The following is a 15,815-nucleotide window of genomic DNA, read 5'->3' on the forward strand; positions in this document are numbered from 1 at the left end:
CAAGTATGTTATTACCTACAAAAGTAAGCTTTAGAAGTATAATTTCAATATCAGTCTATAATGATCAATATATATCCACAATGAGAAGAGATCCAAGCAGACTGAGATAAAAAAGAATGCTCTCCACTTTTCTTCACATTGCTTTTTACATCAGTAGAGAACTTTAGTTTAGACTTTCAGAGACTCACTACTCAAATGAATTTCCTAACTAATCTATCTTGCTCCAACTACAGGAATACTCTCATTTCCTGTTCAAATTTTTTATTGGTTCTGCACAAAACAAACTCTAAACTCCTTGACCTAGCAGTTATTTGGCACCAATCAATGTTTCCCAACTATCACCCTAGTCTCCTACCACAGGGACCTGCACTTCCCAACTTCTCTCCAAGCCAAATCATACCAACAATGTGGTCCTGCATGTCTTTATTATCGTGGTCTTCTCTTTTCTTTTTGCCCATATCCCTGAGTTCTACCCACAAAGCCAATCTTCCCCAGTCATCCAGGCTACATTCCTGTAGCTGATAACACTCATAAAGTCCTTTGTATATGCCATCCCCTATACACTATTTATTCTAGCACATAACTTATATCATTCCAACTGTACTGCAAAACTTAAGGGCATCTCTCATGCCACTTCCTTATATTCCAGTACTGTTGCCCCAACCCCTATCCTCATTTACCATAATGGGCAGCAGAGCATCTTTCTGACTCAGGCATTAAGCATCTACTGAGTCAAAGACACAAATAACAATGACACATGGAAAATCAAAATGTACTATCCCTTAAAAATATAAGGACAATTTGTACCATCTATGACTTTTGAGAAGCAATTTTAAAAATTTTTGTGAGTATTTAGACTCCAAGATTATGTTTTCATCCAGCAAAGAGTTATAAGTTTGTCCTGAACATCATGCTTTTCCAATGTGTCCCCTAGAGGGACCTCAGCTCACCCCATGACAATTAACAGCAAATGCCTATTCCTCTTGACACCAGCAGCTCTTCAAAGCAAAGACAATGTGCTCCCTTTCTGATCTCTATATATTAGTAGTTCATGTAATAGGAACTTAGTCAAAGATTGATCTAATACCATGATTACCTAAAGTAAACACAATTAAAGAATAACCTTTGCTAGACACATAAATGTTAAGTAAACTTAATTCATGACTGAGTAATTTCAAGTGAGACATATGACCAAAATTCTAACAACTACATTTATGTAAGTATTAAGCACAAAAATGAACACACAACTGAACAGGGAAATACCATATAGACAATTGTGTATACATGTGTGCGATTTGTACACATTCTAGAACATTTCTAGAACAAAGCACAATTTTTGAAAGGGAACATGAGACTAGAGAGGGGTTTTCTATTTTCACTCTTTGGCTTTTCTTCTTGTTTAAATAAAATGTATAACTTTGTAATTAACTACTACTGTTGCTGCTGCTACTACTACTACTCTTCCTCATAGAAACACACTTATACATAGGAGTAGTGTAATGGAAGTTAAAACATTTTTTTAACAAGTAGTTAGTCTACCCCTATACTAACGGGAATATTAGATATTAAGCGCTAAGCATGAAAGAAAGCACTGACTTACAGTAAAGTTTTAGAAGCCCAGTTGACAGATTTTGTTTTGGTGGCTCAATTGCTGTACAACAAGGGATAAGTTCCTTTTTAACTTACATTTTCCTAATTTAAATTCTCTCATCTGGGGGCTTCCTGGTGGCACAAGGAGTTAAGCACAGTACTGTGAAGCTATCCGCAGCCTCTGCAGTGTGAGTTGGATCCCTGGCCAGGGAAGGGACCCACATGGCGAAGCAGACCTCTCCTGTTTCGCTTGCTGCTCCCCTGAGCAGTGTATTTCAGTCAGTCTGCCTGTTCTGTTCCCCTCTGTCTCTCGTAAATCCTCTCACCACCACCCCCGCCTCTGATCTGTAACCCAGTTCTAAAATAAATAAATAAATAAATTTTTTTTAAAAATCTTTCATCTGTGTGTCCAACATGTCTACATATTTAAGAATAGAACTGCCCAAAGGAGTAATCATCCTTCCAAATAGAAAGAAGAGACAGGAAATCTCTTTTCCCAAAGTTGAGGATAGTAATACGAACTTCTCATTAGATATCTAATAAAGAGAAGCAACCCCTCCCCTTCAAAGTGACTTTAACTAAAATACACTTAAGAAATAAAACAATCAGTCCACCTAACAGAAGGTATGCACTGAAAAATGTTTAGACATCATATATCTACTCCTCACCCTTTCATCAAAGTGAAGAAATCTGATGTCCTTTGGAAGATTTCAAACCATTTGCTATCTTGGGGGCCATAATCTTCTCATCTTCACATAAGAAGCTGCTAAAATAATCTTCCAAATTATAGCTTCTTAGTGACCATTAATTTGATGAAAAGCAATTCCTCAAACAGCATATATTTGAAATCAACAGGATAAAACAACTCTGATTTAGTAAGGAAATAATTTCTATACTCACTAGATTGCCACTTTTACTTTAAAAATCCACTAAAAACATAAATGATAAAGGCCATCGTGAAATGACTCCCAATCGTGAGGTTTTATATTGGTCAAGAATCATCTCCTGAGCTTTTCTAATAAACTGCAGGAAGTTAGACATGGTACCCTTAAAGAAAAGGATGGAGTGATCATAGATGTTAAGAATGGGAATTCACAGTTCTGTCCTAATCTCTCCAGGTAAGATCAGAAAAATGTTTTCCTTCCAAGAATCTGGATTCATCTTTGTACTTTGCATTGTTTCTAGAATAACTTCCTAGGTGTCATCGGCTCACCACCTCACAAAGATGGTAAGAGAGTTGCTTTTCCTAGCACTCCTGTCATCTGGAAGATCCTCTCTGTTTCATTCCTTCTCATAAATTGCCCATCTGTGTTCAAATATGATGCTGAAGTATATCCTTGATCCTTTCCTTTACCTCTTAATATCCTTTTGCTTCAGATCTTGTCCTAAGATTGAATTTTTCTACCTCAAGCTCTTGTTTTCCATATTTTGCTATGCCAGGTACATCCTTCTGGTTAATCATTGTGGGTTAAGGATTTAGGATCAAGCTCCTTGAAATAACAAAGTTATAGCTATCGTTATGGTTCTGAGACTCAGTTATGCAACAGAAACTCTCATAACATTCATAGTAAAGCAGTAAACTATAAGGTCAGTTCAGAATTTTTTTTATATCCAAAAGGGCAGATTAATTATGAAAAAAGGGGAGAAGGAAAAGGGAAACTTGCATAGACACAAGTGGGCAGAAAGAGCTGCCCCCAAAGGGGCAGGTCTGCTAAGAGAGGTCTGCATGGTTGCCGGCAGACAGCCTTGAGAGCTGCCTCTGCTGAGGGAGGTCAGTGAAGAGAAGCCCCGGCACGGTGTAGTTCACAGCGGGCAGGAAGGCTGCTACCCTGTGAAGGGAGAGAATGGGTGAAAAGCACCTGCATAGTCACAGGTGGGCAGAAGGACTGCTGCCTCATTTCAGATTTTTATTAGCACAGTTATTTTAGAGGAAGAAGGGAAAAGAGAAGAAGTTTCAGAAAGCTTTCCATATTTATACATTTAAAAATTGTTAAAACCAGGCCTCCCCTGGTGGTGCAGTGGTTAAGCGCTGGGCTGCAAGGCTGCCAGCAGCCTCTGCAGCGCCATTTCGATCCCCGGGCCGCCACCAGCTAGGGTCCCACATGGTGTGACAGACCTTTCCTGCTGCCCGCTGCTCCCCTCAGCAGTGTATTCGTCAGTCTGCCTGTTCTGTTCCCTGCTCTGGCTCTGGTGAATTCTCTCACCCTCCCACGCTTCTGATTGTACCCAGTGCTTGTATAAATAAATAAATAAATCTTTTTAATAAAATAAAATAAAAATAAAAATTGTTAAAACCAAATAGCAGTTCCAAACAGTTTTAATCCTCCCTCAATGGCAAGATCAAATCAGGTCATGGAAAAAGTAAGTTGTGAAACAGCCAATGCACCTACCTGAGGATACGGGGAAGTCCTAGATTTTGACTTTGAGCTGGAGAGTCTGGCTTTGGCCCCCTTCCTATTGTCAGTCATGGTAGGAGTGGAGCTGCTGGTGTAGGAGAAGGCTGGTTTGGAGGATGAGATCTGATCCAGGGAGAGCTGCAGTCCTTTGTATTCTGTGTCCCTGCAGGTAGGGAGGACAGGCCCTTCATCAACCATCACCAGAAATGGATTTAACGTGCTCTCTCACCAGGAATGAGAGTAATCAGTATTTCAAAAGGAAGCAAGCAGAAGTTAGCCATGTCATCAGTTCCACAAACACCTCTATTGAGAAAAGCCTAACATTTAACTAATGTGTATGCATGTAGCTGCACATATACCATATTATATAAGTTCATGAAAATGTCTTGATCAAAAGATGCATTTTTCCGTGACACACACACACACACACACACACACATATGGCTCGTTTCCTCTCACATGTGGAATATAAATAACCAAAGCCAACAAACTAATACATTATAACCAAAAAAAAAAATCAATGACTGAGAAATATTTAGTGTTTACCAGAGGTTGGGAAGAAGAGGGGTGGGGGAGGGGAGGGTAGAAGGAGTCAATGTGATAGTGGAAAGAGCACTAGAATTTGGGGGGTAAGTGACATGAGGTCAAGATGCACCCCCAAAATTTATATCATTTGTTAAATGTAATACATTTTTATTAAATAGAAAACAATTTTAAAAGCATTTTAACTACTCTGATATGTAGAAAGTAAATCCATAATTCAACTTCTCTGACTTTTTGTGTCCTTCCTGGTGACATATAGATTATAAGACCTAATGAAAGATTTCCTGGTGGGGTTACACAACAGAAAATTGATCATCTGGTAGTAACTGATTATTGGCAAGAAGAATATTTTCTATCAACTGTTCCAGGATCAATTATTCTGGTAAGCATTCCAAATATTCTTAGAGCTAGCAAACTAGTATAGCCAGGCATATAATTAGGTAAAAATCTCTTTAATCCATTTAGCAAATTCAGTTACCTCAGGGTACATTTTACAAATTTTATCCATTCCTTCCTTCATTCAATGAATATCTGTTAAGCTCCTGCTACATGCTGGACTTTGTACTATATGGAGATGAAAAAGGGTAAATAAGATACCTAGAGTTCCTATTCTCATTTGTCCCACATCTAGCAAGTATAAAAGTCCTCACAGCAGGCATTTTTGGCAACAAATTCCTCTAGCTTCCTTCATTTTTCCTCTTCTCTAGTGGCTTTGCATTTTTAAAAAATTGTGTATGCCTTATTAATACTCTTTGGATTAAGAAAGTATATAAAATATAATTAAGTTATATACGTAAAAGTGACTAGCAAATTTCTCTGGATTATAAAATGTTCATTTAACTTCTTTCTTTTTCTCTCTGTGTTCTTCTACAAAGAGGTCAGACAAAATCAAAAGCATAATTCAGGCAAGTAGCCCTCAGTGACAAGGAATAGAAACCACTAAAACAGTACTATCACAGTCACGAACACAGTGGAATAATATATGCCAGCAAATGACAGTGGCTTCATATCAAATGGTTCATGAACTAAATGCAATTGTGAAAAATGCTCCTACTTGAGCAACAGAAATTTAGGAGGGCATGAAATTTGTCTTTGAGGCTTAGGAAGTCTGAATATGTTGCTGCTGTAATCAACTCTGAAGGACAATACACACCACAGACCTAGCACTCTTTGGTCAGAAATTCAGTGCCCTCCAAAATGTGACTACCACCTATTTTTTGACAATATTTCAACATTTTCTTTCACCAGCCGCTCAATTCCTCCAAAACAGTTCTCTCCAAACTGACTTGATGCTTCCTTGACTTTCTCCCTACTCCAACACATATAAATCAGCTCTTACAAAGAACTGGTCTCCCTGAAACCCTTGCTGACTGTGGAATCTATTCATGTCTTCAATACTTGTTTATTGAGTGGCCCATGTTTAAAGGACAAGAGTTGAGAGATAATTTTCTGTATTCCAATGGTCATTTGCACAATATTTACATAGATGAAAAAGGAAAAAAATAAGGATGCAACTAAGAATGGATTGTTTTCCTCAATGACTACTAATAAAATCAACCCAAAAGCCCTTCTCTGTGGGAAAAGAGTCCCCTGAGCCACCTGCCCTGAGGTTGTCTGTGCGTGACAGGGAGCCAGGAAAGCATGGTTCTCACAGGAGGTGAAGCAACCACGCTTGGATGCTTATCCCGTATCAAATGCACATTGTCCACTAGGCAGCAGAGTACCCAGGCAGTCCTCGCCTCACAGACCTTAGCCTGGCAGCAAAAATCATGCACCCCTAGAAATATGGCCAAATAATTTCTAAAAACTCATTCTTAATGCAACATTTCAGCACAGTAACTTTATGCCTATAAGCAGAGAATAAACAAGAATTCATTTTTCTCTTGTATGTTTTCAGACACTGACAGTATGCATGTCAACTAATTGAGTCCAAAATTTTTGCACAGCTTCCAATGACATAAATACTCAAAATAAATAGGCTTAAATAAAAATTTAAAATCAGTAAATATTTGATTTATCATATGAAAATGCAAATAAATATAGAGATATGCAAATATTTTTGATAGATCAATAAAAATATTAATTAAAAAATCCACCAAATTTTGGGCCTCCCCAGTGGTGCAGCGGTTGAGAGCTGGGCTGTGAAGCTGCCCACAACCTCTGCAGTGCCAGTTTGATCCCCGGCTGCCGGGCGAGAGACCCACATGGCGCGCAGACCTCTCCTGCCACCCGCTGCTCCCCTCAGCAGTGTACTTCATCCATCTGCCTGCTCTGCTCCCCACTCTGGCTCTGGTGAATTCTCTCACCCTCCTGCGCTTCTCACTGTACCCGGTGCTTGTATAAATAAATAAATAAATCTTTAAAAAAAAAAATCCACCAAATTTTAACAGATCAGAAAGCTGAGGGTTTAAGCCTGTTGCTGTATAACAACCAGCCTAAAGTTTCCTCTATAATTCATAAGAATGTGGTGAGGTGTACATGAAATACATGAAAAACTTAAAGCATAGTATCTGGACCATCATAAATACTCAGAAAATAATAAAAATTATTTCTTAATTCCTATGCTCTGTGACAATGTTTGGCCCCTGACTTCCCCTGAACAGTAGTTTCACTTTTGTAGCAGCTGTAATGCATGTCATTACAAACACCAACTTATACTGTTATTCTTTGCTTTCCACTACAAATTCATTTTCATTTGCTCTCTTAATTTTTAGTCTCTAAAATCGATTACAGTAAAGATACTTATTAAGGTAAGTTATTTATTTCTAAGTCAGCAAACCAGAACGTTAGAGCAACCCAGAACCGACATTCTAATGAGTTTTAAATAAAAATTTAAAATCAGTAAATATTTGATTTATCACATGAAAATGCTAATAAATCTAGAAAAAGGTATGCAAATACCTCAAATTAAATAGGAAGTTTGATTTTCCTGCCCCTCTGTTCAAAATTCTAACAACATAAAAAATGTGCCAGGATGGAGAGGACAACTAAAAAAAAAAAAACAAACACTTAGACATTTCAAGCATGGTTGATAAGCTGCCAAGAGTAGCCTTGAGTTGTGCACTCACTAAGAACAAAGTATTTGTTTTACTATTAGAATTTATTAAGTTGAGTTTTCATTTGTATAGATTAAAGGCTAGATGCTGATGGAATCACATTCCCAGTTCCACGTCTCTCGTCCAAATTCAGACAAGAGAATGTGGTCCTATTATCTCTCTCCTCCCCTAAAGGGAGGCATATTTTGGTATCACACAGATTCTCAAAGTTAGATGTGGGTATAATAACACCATTCAGCGCTTCTTCATGGAGCAGGACACAATAAAACAATCAGATGCACAAAAGTTAGGCTTTAAAATGAGTATGGTTAAAAAAAAAAAAAAACTTGACTCACCTGACTTTAATAAAGGAAAGGCACAGCCCTGCTCCACTTCCAAGCTTTCTTGAAAAGTGTCTCATTAGACTCCCTAAGTGACCCTCCAGGCAGCTGAAGCTGTTCTTCCAGTGTATCAAGAGGAACTGCGGCATATGCCATTTAACATATTTTCAAAATGACTGTTGATACCAATTTACATTTAGTTTTTTCATCCCTTTGACTTGTATCTGAGCTGCAGAAATCCCAGGTAGCACAGCTCTGAAGGCAATGTGAAATGGGTAATTTTCAATCACTAATACTTGCAGTTTGCCAATCTCACCCATATTTGCACAGACCAAACTAATCCTCTAATTCCATTATGGACAGTCAGAAATCATTCAATTTGCAGAATTAACCATCTGAGTCTACTCTAAACTTTATTATAATTATATACATATTTGGAATGACTCAAATTCCAATAGAATAAAGGGGGGCCTTTCTTACCTCATTGGCCTTCTCAGCCTTCCCTTAAGCAATACACCCTGCCCACTCATGAGGTAAATGCCAACTTGCTTCATAGGAAGCTCAGTGTGACACCCTTACGCAACAAATACATGATGACCTCACATCTGAAATGTACTGTAAACTTCAGATAAATGCATTAATATCATTTCTATTATTTCAACTGGGAAACAAGCTACCATAATGCCGAAAGTGATGCTAATATTTTGACAACCTTCAGTTGAGCTAGAATGGTATCAGAGAAGAGGTCGAGTATTTTTTCAGTTCCTGCTAAGACTGCAAGAATCTTCCTCCTCAGTTCCGCCACACCCTATTCCACTTCCATTTTGGACAACTGAACTTTTGTTTCTGTCTTTCAGCTTTAGGGATGGTATTCTGGACCTTCTTTGTTGGGCTTTACGTAATGTGGCAATTCTTAAAAGATGTTGCCAGATTTCCCAGTTGAGCTATTTTTTTAGACAGCTGAAGGTGATCAAATTACGGAGGTGAACGTGGAAACAGCGACATACAATTGATTTGGCTCCAAAGGCGCTGACTGAAATAAGCAGAGGATTGCATTAAACCGTGATCGGATTAAGTGGGAATGACTGTGCCTTATTCTAAACTTTTTAATTGGATTCTGGAGTCACTGTTACACGAAGTGCATGACCTCCTTTATATTCTGGCAGAGTTACTGCCCAGCCACTGCATAAAACGCCGCAGCAGAGAGACCTACTTTATGTTTCATTTTCAGACTCCCATGGAGCCCAGCAGAGATAGATGATAAAGAGGATCCCATACTGTGAGGGGCTCACAGACTAAGACAATGTGCTGGGAAATTAGGCTAAGACACCCTTGGAAATGTAATAGTTTCATACTAATAAGTGGATTTGTGTTTGTGCCTTGTGGTTTTCTCCATTTGATTTGACATTTTAGTAGTTCCCCCAAAGTCTTTGGGTTTACATAAACATTGCCTCTGCCTTTGTATGTTTCATCCAACATGATATAGAGTGGATGGCATCACAAGGGTAAGACAGTGCTAGGCACAAATTTACCATCACATTGTGATTTCAAGAAGGAAACACATGGGTATAAATAATAGGCAAACAATAACAATCAAAAAATAAGTCAAAAACTGTAATGTTTCAATAAGATGTGGCAAAGTCAACCATCCTCACAACAGGAGCTATGTAATACCTTCGGATCAACCAATGACACAAGGAGAAACAGCTAGATCAGACCTGCCAGCACACTACATCCTGATTTGATTCCTTACCTCCGGAGGTCACAGTGATTTCCCCCTGTTCCCTCCTCTGAGATGCTATGCCACTCACTGCCTCCCACTCATCTGGCATTTACAGTTCGGTCTTACTGACTGGGGAATGACATATCTTGATAATAACCTCCAAAATTCCTTCTCTTATAACAGTCTTGATTTACTGTCTAATACAATATCTTACACAGAGCAGAGGTGCTCACTTGCAAGTGATTAACTAAACAATTTTCATTGCAATAAACATTCATTTCAAATCCAAAAGACAAAAAAAAAAAAAAGAAGAGGAGGAAGAAGAAAACCCTGGGAAACTGTTCTATATGAAAGAGAAAGACATTTGCTAAGTAAGTAAGTTTATGTGAGGGATATCTTAATCTCCATACTATAATTAATAATCATTGTTCTGAAATTTGTGACAGTATAAATCAAAGAAACAAATTGTGTTATTGTTTTAGTGTTAAGTATATTGATAAAATGTACTTTTTTAAAATCATATTTCAGGCACAGCAAATGTTATACTTAGGCAAATTAGGATACGAAATTAATTTCATCTCAACTACTTACTAGAACTATTACACTTGCATGAAGGAGTTTCTAAATCTCCAGAGAAATAACTCCTACAAATCAATAATGAATACATCTAAATGTCAAATAAAAACAAAATAATATAAACAATGCACAAATTGCTGAGCAATAATTGTTTAAATGTTTAACCTCACCAGTAACAGTCTACATGAATTCAAGCAGCTATCACATGTCATTTTTGCCTTTCAAATTTGGCAAAGATTTTTCATATGATAATAAATCCCAATAAAGATAAGCTGAATTAAATGGGCATTCGTATATATTGCTGGTAAGAGTAAACTGGCAGTGTTTATCAAGAATCATGAGAATGTTCAAATCTTAAATCTAGTAATTCCACTTATAGGAATATATCTTCCTAGAATAATCAGAGATAAGTATCAAAATTCTATATTCAAGGGTGCTTATCAGCATAATTTCTTATATTTAATTGTAAATAATCAAATAAGAACTAATAATAGAAACATTTACATAATTACAGTATACTGGTGGTAAAATATTATGCAAGTATTAATTTTTATCTGAATCATGTGAAAAATACTACTTGTATAGTGAAAAATTATTTCTTTTTAAGTTAACATTACAGTATATACATGCATACATAACATACACCATAGCACCATACACATATAGCGAGAGATTAAAAAAATAAAATGTTAACAGTGGCTACCTAGAAAACAGATTAAAGATGTTCTAGTTCTGCATTATCTTAATTTTTCTCTATAGGAAACATGTATGACATTCACAAGCTGAAAATATTTCTTTAAAAAACCCTAATTTAGGCAAATTTAGGGTACTTGTACCTCATATTTAAATAGCTTCCCCATTCCTTTTCTATTTCCACATTCCTCTTAGTGAGTGATATTAAATTACAGAAGAGAAAGCACCATTAAACTTCTTCTCCCATAGGTTCCACTTCTCAGGCACACCATCTGTAATTTTCAAATGTCCAAATCTCCTTATGCTCTCCCAGCTTGTACATTTCACATACTCTCTGATCTATTTTCCGCTCTTTCTACCTTACAGAACTATCTGTCTGAAGGCTTTCATGTGAACTGTGTGATTTTATACTATTTCCTTAGAGAACATAACTTCAATTATCATGTATCATTGAAAAAAGGAAGTATTGCCATATAGTTTCTTAAAACAATTTAGTTTCATGGGAATTGTTTAAATGCAGTAAACACTGCAGTGAGGACAATGTTTCTTGTTCTAAGAAACTATTTTTAATGCTCAGAAACTCAGTCTATAGCTACTACAGTTTTGGGTATATTTATGAATTCTCCAGGTCTAAGTTCCAAATTTTATGGCTATTAGAAATTTTCTGTTTCTCATTTTCTTGAGGTTAGGGAACAGGAGCACAATGTTTTTCTTTAAAAATGTAAATGTAATATGTGCTGCTTCTTTCATCAAAGTCATAAGTTAAAAATTATTCTCCTCTCCCACAATCAAAACCTCAACTTTAGCTCACTTCTAGAAAAAGAAAAAGTGAAATATAAATGGGAAAAAAAGTGATACCAATAACAACCAAGCTTTTCGTACTTTTTAAAATTTTCAACAAGTAGAAGATAAAAGGTTTGCATAATATCCTGGCCCCCTCTTTTCCATCTCCTTCCATTTTGTTCCCACCTCCCCACTGTCTGTGATCATTGCCCTCATCTTCACTATCATTTTTTTTATAAAGATTTTTATTTATGCACACAAGAGCTGGGGCACAGGCCAGAGATGCAGGGGTGGGGGTGAGAGGATTCACCAGAGACAGAGTGGGGAGCAGAACAGGCAGACCGACTGAAATACAGTGCAGAGGGGAGCAGCAGGCTAGACAGGAGAGGTCTGCTTCACATGTGGGTTGCTCCCTGGCCAGCCAGGGGATCAAACTCGTGCTGCAGAGGCTGTGGATTGCTTCACAATGTGGTGCTTAACCCCTTGCACCATCAGGGAGGCCCCGTGTAGGGTAAGGTAAAATATCAGGCTTTATTGCCCTCCCATTATTAGGATAGAGGAAGGAACCCTGTGGTCCCAAATACATGCCTGATGGCAGGCACCTGGAATAGGGTGTGGGCCTATGTAGATGGGATTCACCTGGGCTAAGACTGGGCTTTTAAGGGTAGCATCACGGGAACAAATAGAAGAGAAGCAGTAGAAGCAAAGAAGCAGAAGCAGAACCACGAGAGAGCCCAGACAGAGTGAAGACTTGCTGGGGGCTGGGAGGCCTGCCAGCCTCCTGGACCCCAGCACCCCTGCCTGCTGTATACCTGGTAAATCCCAATAAAAGCCTGCAAAGGCCACCGAGGATTCTGACTCCTCCCTTACCCCATCTGCTGGTATCATAGAAAACCTGCTCACTATCCTTCCGGCCTTCACACCCCGCTATCATTTTTCAGCCAATGTTTTTCAAATGTATGTTCCCTTTAGAATTTTTCCAAAATCTAAAATAAATATATACTAAGAGTCCACCACCCACATTTTATATTTGCTTGAGGTTCTGTCCCACAGGAATAGTTTTCTCACATAGTTCTTCTAACCACTACAATGCTAACTCCTAAACCCTGAAGGATCTCCTCTGGCAAAGAAGGTGAAAAGAACAGAACTATTTTCAACTCCATGCAGACTCCAGGAACAGAAGAAATACCTACAATCATACAGAAATAAGATTGTCAACACTCCTTTTCAACCCTGAGAACTTTGGATCCCATACTCAAGATCACGAGATCCACAGATTCCCCACAGGGTTTCATGTGGGGAATCTCACAAAGCCAAACCTCAAGGCATTGCTGGAGGCTTTACCCTTTGCCACAAACAGAAAGGCATCTGCAGGTAACAGAAAAGCAGAACCCCAGGTGCTCAACTCCCTAGGAAAAGATGCAGCAAAATGATGGCATGATATATAACATTTTCAAATGCACAATTCTTCATTTGTTTTACTTCCACATTTTAATTATGTCTTATGGCATTTATCTTATTAAAGCTCTTCCAGCTAGTCTATCATTAATGTTTCTTTACAGTTGCTGTGCAAACAGTTCATTCATATCTATGACATATCAAATCTCACAGACATGTTCTTTAATTGGATTCATTTATTTCTAATCTCCTTATGCCTTTATTACTAAATACACACTAAATTCTGTCATTTAAATGGCTAAGATAAATTTGATATGTATTTTATTTTTTATTTTGATTTTTAAAAAAGACATTTATTTATACAAGAACTGGGATACAGGCCCGATGTGCGGGAGGGTGAAAGGATCCACCGGAGACACAGTGGGGAACAGAACAGGCAGAGAGACCGAAGACACTGCTGGGGGAGCAATGGGAGAGGCAGGAGAGAGGTCTGTCGCGCCATGTGGGTTTCTCCCCGGCAGGCCGGGAATTGAACCGGTGCTGCAGAGGCTGAGGACAGTTTCTTGGCACTGCACTCAACCTGCTGCGCCACCAGAGAGGCCCTGAGATGTATTTTATTAACAAAAATTCACAATTCAACAAATGTTCTACCATTATTGTTATTGTTTTTCTTGTTGTTACAAATCTAAACATCCAGACATTATTTAAAAATGCCTGATAGATAAGTTGTAAACAAAATAAGTTCTGAATTGTTAGAGATTTTGAATTGTCCACTAACATGCCAATATTTTCATATTCTCTATATTTGGAGTCAGAGATTGTATGATACTATATAGTGTGCATAGTTACCAACAGAACCCATTACAGAGTAGGTAGCTGCCTACTTTTATGATTTGTAGAACTTAAGGCTTCTAATCCCCCATGAAGATGTCTCAGTAATAATCTACTGACTGATGCTTAAAATCTACCATTAGATATTTATTTCTTTAGCTTGAGCAGGTGGTTCAGAGTGGGGATAGTAGAATAAGCCTCATCTATTACTTTTCATTAATTCAATTTATCAACTCTTTTCCCTAGAGCAGAGGTTCTCAACCTTCAGCATGTATCAGGCACCTGAAGAATTTTTTGAAACATCTTGCTAGGCTCCATGCCCTTAAAGTTTGTCATCTATAGGTCTAGGTTAGAACCTAATAATTTTCTTTTTTTAATAAACTCATAGTTGATGTTGATGCTGTCAATCAAGGGACCAAACTTTGAGAACTAGATTAGTTGTTATTTGAGATGAGAAAAACCAAAGGGATCAGATGAAAAGGGGGACCACGGAGGAAGACAGAAAGCCCCTGAAAATTCAGGACATGAATATTCAAAAGACAAAATTCACACTTTCCCTAGGACCTGACCTCACTGCATGTCTTACCAAATTACCCCCTTGCACACACTCAATTTCTTGCTCAGCTTCCTTTTGGGCACCTGTTCCCAACAGACCTCATAATGCTGATGAGCCTCAGGTCTTGGTCTTCAGATTTCTTTTCTATTAACATCAGCTCTATAGTGATTTCATCCACTCTGCTAGCTTTAAATTCTTCATGTTGATGACTCCTAACTTCCAATCCAGACCTCCCCACTCCATGACACCCAGGTACAACCACTCACCTGGCACTTCCACTCTGATGAAGACAGGCATCTTCAACTAAACGTGCACAACACATCTCTCAATATCTGCCCCTAGCTACAAATTCGTTCTTTCCCACAACTCATCTAAGTTGCTCAGACTATTCTTGATGCCTTGTTTTTTCACAACTCATAGCCATTCCATCTGCAAATCCCACCGGTGCACCTTGAAAACTCATCCTGAATCTGACACTTATGATCTTCCTCTTTCAAGTCAACTGATTTCCATTTTTTCCCAACTAGTCTCCCTGTAGCAATCCTTTACTCTCCCCAAAGCCTATTCTCCACACCAGAATGATCTCCTCAGGACTTAAATTAGCCCATGCCAGGCCTTTGATCAGAAATGTCCAATGACTTCCCAAAGGCTTCAAAATCCAACATGATCTTCTTATTAGTCTAACCTCATCTCCTTCTGCTCTTCTCTTTCCTTTCACCACTCCAGAGGCTGTGACCTTCATCAACTTCCCAAGCTGGTTTATATGTCAGGGCCTTTGCATGTACTTCCCACCACCTGGAATGTTCTCCCTGCAGGTCTCAGAATGGCCGCCTCCCTCCCTATGTTCAGAAGTCTTCAAACACACCTTCCTTGATGACTCTGTGTCCTGCTTGATTTTTCTCCCTTCATTTACTGACATTATTTGTTTATAAGTACCATCTGTTTCTTCCCACTAAAATTTATGCTTCCCACTACTTGAGGGTAGTGACCTTAACTCTGTCTGTCTGTCTGTCTGTCTGTCTATCTTGGTTACAACATGGCCTTACCACAAAGCCTGACGCACAACAGGCACTGGGGAAATGCTTGCTGAGCAAATGCATGAACCATCCTCAGTCAGTTTTCTATAAAGAAGATTATGCTCTACAACATTTCTTACATCCTCTTAATTATAGCAATAGAAATTAAACTGATTCTAATGACAGAAATTTGTTTATAATAAAGGTCCTATTAAGTCAATCGAGAAGAGAGATTATAATGTAAAATGCCAACTTGTGTCTCTAAATATTTTCTTCTGGTTTTCAATTAGCCCTCACAATAAAATGCTACCCTGCTCTTTGCTATTTCTTTAAC

General features: G+C 38.2%; 1 protein-coding gene across 1 annotated transcript in view; it reads right to left on the reverse strand.

Moving 5' to 3' along the window:
• The window catches only part of SIM1 (SIM bHLH transcription factor 1), a 69,915-nt gene that overhangs the window by 22,796 nt on the left and 31,304 nt on the right, over positions 1 to 15,815 (reverse strand). Inside the window, exon 10 of the mRNA XM_054699050.1 lies at positions 3,981 to 4,149. Within this exon, the coding sequence (XP_054555025.1) occupies positions 3,981 to 4,149 (169 nt within the window). The remainder of the gene's footprint in view (positions 1 to 3,980; positions 4,150 to 15,815) is intronic.

Source organism: Talpa occidentalis, unplaced genomic scaffold (genome assembly GCF_014898055.3).
Source record: "Talpa occidentalis isolate TD23 unplaced genomic scaffold, MPIMG_talOcc4v2.1 talOcc4.2, whole genome shotgun sequence".
Lineage (NCBI taxonomy): Eukaryota > Metazoa > Chordata > Mammalia > Eulipotyphla > Talpidae > Talpa > Talpa occidentalis.